The 11,240-nt window shown below is 43.2% G+C and overlaps 1 protein-coding gene across 1 annotated transcript in view; it reads right to left on the reverse strand.

The window, feature by feature from the left end:
• Positions 1–1,748: 1,748 nt before the first annotated feature.
• The window catches only part of ZC3HC1 (zinc finger C3HC-type containing 1), a 30,108-nt gene continuing 20,616 nt past the window's right edge, over positions 1,749–11,240 (reverse strand). Inside the window, exons 6-10 of the mRNA XM_004382666.2 lie at positions 8,498–8,652; positions 7,508–7,751; positions 5,777–5,989; positions 5,136–5,336; positions 1,749–2,191 (exon numbers count right to left, since the gene is read on the reverse strand). Coding sequence (XP_004382723.1) covers positions 2,123–2,191; positions 5,136–5,336; positions 5,777–5,989; positions 7,508–7,751; positions 8,498–8,652 — 882 coding nt within the window. The 3' untranslated portion in view covers positions 1,749–2,122. The remainder of the gene's footprint in view (positions 2,192–5,135; positions 5,337–5,776; positions 5,990–7,507; positions 7,752–8,497; positions 8,653–11,240) is intronic.

Raw genomic sequence — 11,240 nt, forward strand, 5'->3', positions numbered from 1 at the left:
CGTGCTAAAAAACCCCAAGCCACAGCAGAATACCTGCTCTGTCAGGAACAGATCCTACACTCTGCTCATTTGCTCACAATGTTCCTCCAGCTTCAAATGTCCTTTTATGAAGTGCCTACCGTGTGCCAGGCACTGTTTTAAGTGGCAGGATATGAACCAGACAGACAAGGTCCCTGTTCTCGTGGAACCTGTATCTCCACTCATCTCCAAGGTCCAGCTCAAAGCTACGCCTTCCTCAAGATTCTCTCCAGCTCCGTATGAGAAAATTAATTTCTTCCTCTCTTACCCTTCTCCCAGAGTATTTAGCACTATGTTGTGCAACACGTGGGCATAAATGCGTCTTCCAGTTTGAACTATAAATTTTTGAGAGTAGAGACCAGGCAGCCAGTCACCTCTGCATTACAGTAAAGCCTGACAGTGCCTTACACGTGAAAGAGACCTAATGTTTCTTAAATTACACTAAGTCTGTCCCAATCTGCTTTCATTTAGGATAAAACAAACAAAACTTGTGGAACTCTGTCTACTTTAAAGAAATACAAATATTATTTTGGGAGGAGTGGGAAGACTTAAAAAAATACCTACATAAATTATAACCCAAATCTTAGACAGGCTTATAGTCCATGTGAACACCCTATAATAATTCTACACCACTTTAAGAAACTGTGGCCTAGAGGCTATGAGCTTCTAGAGAGCAGACTTATAATTCACTTAGTCACCAGTCAGCAAATAGCTTCCTTCTCTGGGCCAGAGGTCTCCTTTCTGTAAACACTGGCCAGCTGCCCATGAGCCCATGAAAAGTCGAGCCATCTACCATTGCTACAGGCAAGGGCACACCCAGAAAAACAACCTGGAAGCAGCCTCGTCCACTGACAGGGATATCAGTACTATTTAGCCCTTTATATATCAGAACTGAAAAATGACAAATTTAAAATCTGATACGCATGAAAAAAGAGACCGTCCTTTAAAGAAATTTAATGATCCTGAGTTGGATCCTGGCTTAGACAAATCAGATATAAAGAACATTTTTGGGAAAAATAACAAGATTTGAATATGGACCGAATATTAGATACTATTAAGTGGTTATTAATTTTTGTTGGGTATAATATGTAGAAAAAAAATTTGATTTTTTAGAGCTGTAAACTATAGTATTGATGGATGGAATGCTGAGATGTCTGTTATTTTCTTTAAAATACTTCAGTATAAAAGAAGTGAATTATAAAACCAACCAACAAGTTAACAAAAGAAAACAAGACCTGTCAAAGAAGTTATTTTCTAGCCTTCAATAGGTCGTGGGCACTGTCAGTGAACGGTCTCACTTAGATGGGACCTGCTGAGGGCTGGTCTTCAAAACCACGGAGACAAATGCTCCCTACCAGCAGTGATGCGCCCTGGGGGTCCCTATCGGGGGAGCCAGCATGAGGAGGCTCCCAGAATGGGGTCTCTTCTGATGTGCCTTCCTCTTGTTATCTTCTCTTCTGCTATTATTACCAAGGTGAGGGGAGAAAATGGCCAGCTTACCACTCACTATAACATACCAGGAGATCTCCTGGTGACACAATGACAATCGGCTTGCCTCTGGTTAAATAAAGATTATACCTCTTTGACTGGAATTACAAATAAATTTTAGGCTTTGCAGCCCATCGGAAAACCAAAATATTGATGTTGTTGACTGATCTGCTGACGTTTTCTCAGTCTCTGCTTCCTTTTTATCAGCCCAAAGGCAGGCGGGAAATGGTTCTCCGGCAGTAAGAAACACAGGAAATATTTTATTAACACATACTGTCATACTCCTGGGATATGAGAGTCCTCCAAACACCGCCTTGTGCTCAAGACGCTGAAATGGGCATCACGTCCTTGTTCCTCCATCTGGTTTCACAGCCCCACGCTCCTTCAACAGAGCCAGGCATGCTGTATCTTACCTTTCCACAGCCCTACATGGAAACCATTCCCCTAGTCGGATGTAGGTAGCTGGCATTTATTGCCTTTGCAATAGCATGGACTCCTTATGATTAAACCAGAATGGAGAAACACTTAGCATCAGCTGACCAAAAGGGAATTTCCATTTTATTTTTCAAAAAGTTGCTCTCATCTCAGTTCTCTCCGTGAAGGGGCTGAAATATCTTCAGGATGAGCATAAAGATTCCCACTGCCGGAATATTCGGAATACCTTCCTTGATTTCTCAGAGAGACTCTACCGGGAAAAAAGCTTATTATTAAGAGATGAAATTCTTTTATAGAGACAAAGGACAGGTAATAGTTTCAAGGCCTTGTTTATAAATTTCTCCCGCAATGATGTAGCTATGTCTAATCAAATCCACTGCCGTGGAGTCGATTCTGACCCAGAGCGACCCCACAGGATTTCCAAGGCTGTAAATCTCTATGGAAGCAGACTGCCACATCTTTCTACTGGAGAGGTGCTGGTGGTTTTGAACCACTGACCTTTCAGTTAGCAGCTGATCACTTTAACCACTGTGCCACCAGGGCTCCTGTAGCTATGTCTAGGAGTGAGTAAAACAAATTACATTTTACATTGTGCTATAAATAAGGTATACCTAAAATATCAAGAAACCTCTGTTCTACTGTTAGACCTACTGCCGACATACTCTGGGCCTCTAGAATACGCTCCCACCCTCCCTCCAAGCAGATGGGTCTGTCCGTGAGGAGGGCACTTCTGACCTACCATTTGTGCAGCACACATTATGCGCTGGTTTCTCATCTGTGATGCTGAGCTGGCTCTAATCATCTGCTGCTGTTGAGAACATACACAGCAAAACATACACCAACAGTTTCTACATGGACATTTCGGTGACACTGATTACATTCTTCAAGCTGTGCAACTGTTCTCACTCTCCTTTTCTGAGTTATTCCTCCCTCATTAAAATAAACTCACTGTCCCCTAAGGTTCCTATCTAATCTTTTGAGTTGCTCTTGCCAATTTGATCCCATATAGACAGTTCTTAAAAGAGCATGATGCAGAAGGCAGACATTTTTTTTTACTAGTTAAGCTAAACGATTGTTCAGTTTTAAGGCTTCAGGGGATATTTTTGGTTTAAGGTTTAAAGATCATCTCACGGCAATAGTTTTGGGGGTTCACCCAGCCTCCCTGGATCCAGAAAGTCTGGATTCCACGAGAATTTGAAATTCTGTTCTGCATTTTCCCCCTTCCAATTCATTATTTCTTGGGAACAAGGACCCAAGTCTACATGATTCCCAGCTGGTGTTAACAATATAATCCAAGGCCAAGGAATAAAACAAAGTTAAATGACCTTAAGAGTTTAAACTATGACCTTGGCCTTCTCAGCTTGTTTTAGCCAGCAGAGCTAATAATAGGAGGACTCTCACTGCCACTTGATCATGCCTATGAAGTGATCTGGGAATCTGAGAAATGGTGTTACAGGGAAACAAAGCAGTTCACTGAAAGATAAAGTTCTCAGTGAATCAGAACCCTGGGTTCTCTCTGCCTTTTCGGGTCACAATGAAGAGCACAGAAACCTCACGCAGAATGGGTCTCAGTGAGAACACAAACAACATCCAGCAAGGCAATCACACTTCCTGACATCAGATGACATTTTCAGTGTTTTCTTATTCTCTTCGAGGAGAATGTCTCAATAAAAGTCTCAGGAGGGAAAGGTTTGAGCCCTGACTAATGACTGAGGGAATTTAGTTAATACAGCATCAGAAAACAAAGTTGAGAGAAGCACTGAGAGAAGCATAAGTTTGTAAAACCACGTAAACGTTTTCCTAACATCAAGAGCCTTTCCCATAGCCTGATGAAGCTTTATATTTTCCAGCAGGAATGTGGTGGGAAGGTTAAAAGAAAAGCTACCGAAAAGGATCTTCACAGTCCTGAGCCCAGGGCCAATCATAAGGCGAATTTCCTCCATTACAAGAAATTCTGTGAGGCTTCTTTTTAGTATGACAGTGACAAAGGGAGTCTTAATAAAAGCTGCCAATACACTATTTCATGAACATCTAGGCAGAGAGAGAGGAAAAAAAAACCAAACACGTCATCGAGTCAATTCCAACCCATACGACAGAGCAGCTCTGCCCTATAGGGATTCCAAGGAGCGGCTGGTGGATTTGAATTGCCAACCTTTTGGTTAGCAGCCAAGCTGTTTGCCACTGTGCCACCAGGGCTCTAAACAGAGAGAAGTTATGTGCAAAGATATAGGTTTAATCTCTCCAGTTTGAGAGGTGGGTCAAATATCTGTTGTCAAATAGCTTTACATATTTTCAAGTTTTTAAATTGGGAAAATGCAGATTTTTTTCTACTAAAACTTGGAAAACCGCCATCTGTGTATTTACTAAGGGGACCAATGTACACTCTTGGTCTCTTAGCTTGACTACAGTTCCATCGAGTGAAGTCCTGTGACCCTACAAAACCGCACAACTGTGAAGATCTACTGGCAAATATTGTTTTACTTTGTCCTTGGGGGATACAGAGGTTAGAAATCATGTTTACACCAGGCACAAGGCAAACGTGGGAGAGACCAGCAAAGGAGAGAATCTAGTTTCCATGATTCCTTAATGCCCCCATGACTTTCAGCCTTCACAAAGAGCAAACACTTGGCTTGTTTTTCAGTTGTCACGATGGGCTTGATTTTAGCCACATTTGGAACCAGGAGCAGTCAGTGCTGAGGTGGCTGGCTGAGGTCTGTGGCTGTGGACTAGAGTAACGTGCCCAATGTGAGGAATGGAATCATAATCTCGGTGTCAGAGCACAGGGCTCCAAAGAGCTAAGTTAGCGGGCCAAGTTCCAATAACAAGTGACAGCAACTGATGGGAAAAGCAACTGTTCCGCAACATGAGGCAGCTGCTTATTCATCTATTTCTGTGTCGTGCTCCTCATCTGCTTTGAATCATTTTAGTTGGGAAGATAAAGAATTTACCAAAATTTGGTTGAGTGCCACACACTAAACTGTAGAAAGACTGACTCGGTTCTAAGCCTGGTGACTCGGTTCTAAGCCTGTTTTCTAGAATAAACCAGAATGAGTCTCACCTGACTTATGAAAATGGAGGGCAAGCAGGGTGCTAATTATGGGGCCAGCCTCTGCTCCCCACCCCACGCACAGCAAGTGCCACACACACACACACACGCACACACACACACACACACACAGGTATGGTCCTCTCACCATGCAGTCAGCTTCAGCTGGCTGGCTGGCCTGGGTGTGGGCCAGGAGGGTGTTCAACACTCCCTTCCAACCTGGCTCGCCGGGTGTGCTGCCATTGGTTCCACCATTCTCCCTAGTTTCCTTGCCAAGTGTGATATTCACCCATGGACACCAGTCTCTATGCTGAGAGGTGGGATCAAAGAAGCTTCGGGAAGACGTGTCCTGGGAGAGGAGGGACAGAAACTATGTTAATGAAGGGGAGATGCTATACAACTTCAAGGTGGCACTGCTACTAGTCATCAAGCCCAGAATCTCACCACTGCCCACATTTCCAGTTTTCACCTTCTTTAAACTTTGTCTATGTGTTTTCTTCTCATGTTCTTTATTCTTTCATTCCTTTTGTGTTAGACAAACTTATCAAGTTTTGTCCCCCCATCTCATTGCTGTCCCATTTGTCTGAAATATTTACTACCACTCTAGAATTCATCCCAAATGAACAAATGAAAAAACCCTTTAATTTGTTCCCTTCAGTCACACAACTGTCTCGTCTTTACACTTATGCACATGGTCTACTTTTAGCCACAGGCCCAGGGAGGGCCCCCACCTGCTTCTCCAAGCTGCCTGGTGAGGGCTGGGCGTGGTGTCTGTGCTCAGGGACTCACCGAGCTGCTGGACGAGCAGAGGCGAGCTCGTTTCGCTCTCCGTAGAGGGCTAGACGGCACTTCCAGGCCAGGAGTGTCTCCTGTTCCCATGCTTCGGGTCACCGGGCGGCTTCTAGTGGTGGGGCTAGCGGCCTCTGGCTCAGAACGGTCAACAGGACTGGAAGAGTCCCAACTCCGAGTTCGGGAGATGATGGGACCTGGGCTCTTTTCAGCCTGAAGGAAAGGAGAGATAATAGAAGTGCACAAGTGATACGATTATGATAAAGACAAATATTTCTAGAAGCATGTGAAAGCTAGTATTTTACAGTTTAAAGAATTTAGTTTTGCCGCTGCAGCTGGTGAAGAACACAATGTGGTATTCTAATCAATGTGGTTAGAAGTGAAACCTACCCACCTAAGTTAATTTCCACCTTTTCCACCAACAACATTTTTGGCAAGAATAGTGTTTTAAAAAAATCCAACCCTCCACAGCTGACAATCATACTCAACGGTGAAAGACTAAAAGCTTTCTCCCTAAGATCAAGAACAAGCCAAGGAAGATAAGGATGCCTGCTTTCACCCTTGCTATTCAACATTGTCTTGGAAGTTCTAGTTACTGTAATTAGGCAAGAAAGAAATAAAAACCATCCAAATCAGGAAGGAAGAAGTGAAACTCTCTCTCTTTGCAGACTGATGATCCTATATATAAAAAATCCCAAATACTCCACAAGCAAATTACCAGAGCTAATAAATCAATTTACCAAAGTTTTAGCACACGTGAACAACACATAAAAACCAGTTGTTTCTACACACCAGCAAGGAACAACCTGAAAAGGAAATTGAGAAAACAATTCCATTTTCAATAGCATCTAAACAAATAAAGTACCTAGGAATAAATTAAACCAAGGGGGTGAAAAGAATATACCCCAATAAGCACAGGAAAAGATGCTCAACATCATTACCCATCAGGGAGATGCAAATCAAAACCACAATGAGATAACACTTCACCCCCACTAGGATGGCTATTATCAGGAAAATGGAAAACAACATGTGTCGGCCAGGATGTGGATAAATTGGAAGCCTTGTCCATAGTTGGTGAGATTGCAAAACGGTGCCGCCACTGTGGAAAACAGTTTGGCAGTTCCTCAAAAAGTTAAACATAGAATTATCAGCAATTCTACTCCTAGGTATTACTCAGACTTGAAAGCAGGGATCCCAACAGATACCTGTACACAAATGTTCATTGCAGCACTATTCACAGTAGCCAAAATATAGAAAAAATCGATGTCCATCAACAGATGAATGGATAAACAAAATGTGGTATAAATATATGATAGAATATTATTCAACCACAAAGAGAAATAAAGTTCTGACACACACTACAACACGGATGAACCTCAAAAACATCATGCTGGATGAAATCAACCAGACCTAAAAGGGCAAATATTGTATGATCCCACATGAATGAACTCTCTAGAATAAGCAAATGCATAGAGAAAGAAGTTTATTAGTCGTGTCCAGAGGACAGGGGGAGGGAAGTTACTATTTAAGGGGTACTGAGCTTCTGTTAAGGGTGATGGAAAAAACCTTGGAAATGGATAGTGGTGGTGATGTTATGGTTGTACATCATGGTGAATGTAATTAATGTCACTAAGTTATACGTGTGAAAATGGTTCAAATAGCAAATGTTTCATGTATTTTATTGAAGTGATTTTTTTAAAAAAATCCACCTCAAACAAGCCACATCCATACCTGCTCTGAGCCTGGGGAAAATGTGGCATCCTGGCTGCGGGTCATCATCCTCCGAGGAGACTCAGGCACCAGAGGGAAGCGCTCTGGCCGCCCCTCAGGACCTGGGATTGGGGAGCTGCTCAGGCTGAAGGACACCTCCAGGTCAGGCATGGATGACTCAATCTGCTGGAAGCTCCAGAGCCCCACCTTCCTCATACACTGTGAGCACGTTATCAGGGCGAGCTGCATGGGCTCCAAGGAGGAACTAGGTATGAAGAGAAAACAAAGAAAGTTGTATCAAAGGGTAACATTTCTAAGTGACCAAGTATAATGATTTGTGAGTATTCTTTATCGCATCAAACAAATCTCTGGAACAGCCCAATGGACTGGGGGCCACGCCCTCTCAGAGCCCTCCTTCTTCTATCTCAGGGCCCCGACTTCATCATCGCTCACACATTTCCTACAGGAAGATCTCGGGGTTATGGGGATGCTCTCTCTGGCAAGGTTAGTTTAAAACTGACTTTTATAAATTTCTCCTGTCCCTCTCAAAACTTTCCTTTTAAATGAAAACACTCCTTAATTTATTAAAAAAATCATATTTAATACAAAACAAGATTGGTTCCGACAGTCTTCTAGCTCAGAGGCAGTCTGTGCCAAATCAAGCAGCTGGAATGGAAACACCATCATGAAGGCCCAGCTGGGGAGTTTCCTCTGGTAGGTTTTTATCAATTAAACTGTATTTTTTTCCTTTCTAAAAATAGACAGGAATGTCAGTGTTTATAGGAACACAGATTCCCAGCTGGGAACAAGAAATAAAGTTTAGGTGTGAACACCAACAATTCCTGACTTCTAATTCTGGTTTTGTTACTCATTCTTACTACTGCCCTAGTTTCTCTCTGGTTTCATTTTTCTCACAAGAAACAGCGTGTGATTTCCAAACAGTATTACTGACTGATGTACATGGGTGTATATTGTTACAGCTCGTATCTTGAGGCAAAACTGATGACTCACCTACACGCCCAGCCACACACAGAGAGAACACAGGCAGTGACGTGGACTTGGACGTCCGAGCCTAATTTGGTTGTAGTTTTTCTCTCATCAGTTTGGTGATCAAGTTCTTCTTCAAGCAGATGTAGGAGAAGACTGATCTTGTCTTCTGTCAAGCACTGCATAAGGAGTCAAGGTCAAAAACTTATTAAAGGTTTCAACCATTGCAAAGAAGTTATGGATAACAATGTAGCTGGAATGTCCAGGACAAAAATAATGAGAGAAATAGCAAACATGAAGACAACACTTCACTAGAGAAGGCTTACTTGTGCAACAGGGCTAAGCTAGGACCCAGAAGCTTTCTGAACTGCCCTAGATCTGCTGATTGAGAAAGGAGGCAGGTTTCCTGGAATAGCCAATCTTTTCTTAGCACTAAATTGTTTTCAATTTACCAATTACAGATTCTCTCTGAGACCCATAAACTTTAGACCCAGATGCTGAAAACAGATTACAGTTCATGCCTTGGCCTGACACTGAATTTACTTTTTGACAGAACAACAGTGCTTTCACAGTCTTTAGTTCTGTTCTGAGAATAAAGAAACATAACAGAGTGAAAAAAAAAACTGCCTTGCCTAGGGGCAGGGTAACATTTGTAATAAACATCAGAGGTTAATAGTTTGGTGTTAAAAGCCACAACAGCCTCTCAACTTGAAGAAGTAAATAATTCGCTGCTATTTCCTGCAGTAAAGCCTGTCCTCACAGGATGATGAGATGGGGCAGTAAATACTCAATTTCTAAGTATATATGTGTACAGCATTTTAAAATTTCTATTCACAAGAAAGAAGGGAATTTATAACTTCTCCTCTAGTACTTTCTTTGAAAAATGGTATGTAACAAATCCCATGAAGTCACATCTCAGTATCTACTGTTCAGTAGTTTAAGAAACAAATCAAGATAAAACTGAATTTATGCCATTTAAAGAACCATATCTAAAATGAAATCCATTTATTTAAACCCTCAATAGGAGAGGCGAGGCCAAGATGGCAGAGTAGTCAGATGCTTCCGATGGACCCTCTTACGGCAAAGACCCAAAAAAACAAGCGATTCAATTATATATGGCAATCTGGGAGCCCTGAACATCAAAGGCAGAGTTGAGGAACTGGAATGAGTGGTAGGGGGAGGGAGAGACGATTCAGAAGCAGTGAGGAGTTGCCAGACCTGACCTAGTGAGAGCCTAAGCCCTTCAGGCCTGATCAGCTCAGGAGTGAGCAGTGAGGCAGGGAAGCAGACATGCTCGGGAGGCGCGTTTTCCGCACCGGGAGAGAACCAGAGCCAGAGAGTCTACACAGCCACCCAGAAACAGTGAGAAGCAGCCCTCCACGAGATAAGTACTTGTGTACGGCCTACCGCGCGGACCAAAAACACCCCCCTTAGGGAAAAACCTCTCTCCCATTTACCTCCCCGCTCCCTGCTCTGCAGTGGGTCCCGGACCGGCTTCAGCAATTGCTGAGTCCCCTGAGCCGGAAATAGGATCCATCACATACCTAGAGCCATTCTCCCTGCCTTGGAGAGAGAACAAAGTAACAAACGGGAAAAAATAAACGGCCAGCTCCCCTAAGCCAGGAACCCAGGGTAAGCACGCTCCTTTGCCTAGGCACAGGCATAAGGGATCCATGGACTCTGAGTGCGCTTCCCCCTACACAGACTTGTGTGGGCACATCTCAACAGCATTGGCCCTCATTATCGCAGTACAACAGGGTATATACCGGAACTCTTAACTTCAACTGTTTCACCTGTGAAGTGACAGGTTCTTGACATCTGACACTGCTCTGCCCATTAAGCAGGGTCTTCACCTACCCACATCAGGGGACTGAGGACTGGTGGCTCCACCCACGCCACCTAGACACCTGTGATAGGGGCCCATGAATAAGAGGTGCCCCCAAGTCCTTACAACCAACAGCATTAGGTGCTCATAGTCCGGATGCAAAGCCCACCCAGCTATGAACTCTAGGGAACAGGGACATGCATTCCTCCTGGACACTCGGGGGTGGCCGTCAGCCCCCTGCCTTCCCCAGAGTGTGTCCCCCTGCTGCAGCCAGACGCCTGTGCCTATACCAATCACCCATGCCTGTCTAGGACTGTAAGTGAAAGCCTACACCACACACTTGGTGGCTATCTACCTGGGCACCTGAGCTGAATCCACATAGGAGGAGTGGGCGGACTCCTGAGCTAACATACCTAGTAACAGAGCTAACCACCTGGTAACAAGGACATTAGAGCTGCAAAGGTGCCAATAATCAAACTAGCTCATACGAGCAGCCTATTTGGGCATATCTAAACAAAACGAGAAGCTAGGACACAATAAGCAAACGTAAAATAAATAAATATAATAACTTATTGATGGCTCAGAGACAACAGTCAATATCAAATCACATAAAGAGGCAATCCATGATGGCTTCAGGAAGCTCCCAAAATAAAAAAATCTAGAAATTTTCCAGAGGAGGAAAATTTCTTGGAATTACTGGAGGCAGAATACAAAAGATTAATATACAGAACTTTTAAAGAAATTATGAAGGAAGTTAGGCAAAATGCTGAACACACAATAGAGGAAATTAAAAAGATTAGAGAGGAGCATAATGACAAATTTAACAGGCTGCAAGAATCCACAGAGAGACAGCAATCAGAAATCCAGAAGATTAACAATAAAATTTCAGAATTAGACAACTCAATAGAAAGTCATAGGAGCAGAATTGAGGCAATGGAAGTC

This window comes from Trichechus manatus, unplaced genomic scaffold (genome assembly GCF_000243295.1).
Source record: "Trichechus manatus latirostris isolate Lorelei unplaced genomic scaffold, TriManLat1.0 scaffold00097, whole genome shotgun sequence".
Classification (NCBI taxonomy): Eukaryota; Metazoa; Chordata; class Mammalia; order Sirenia; family Trichechidae; genus Trichechus; species Trichechus manatus.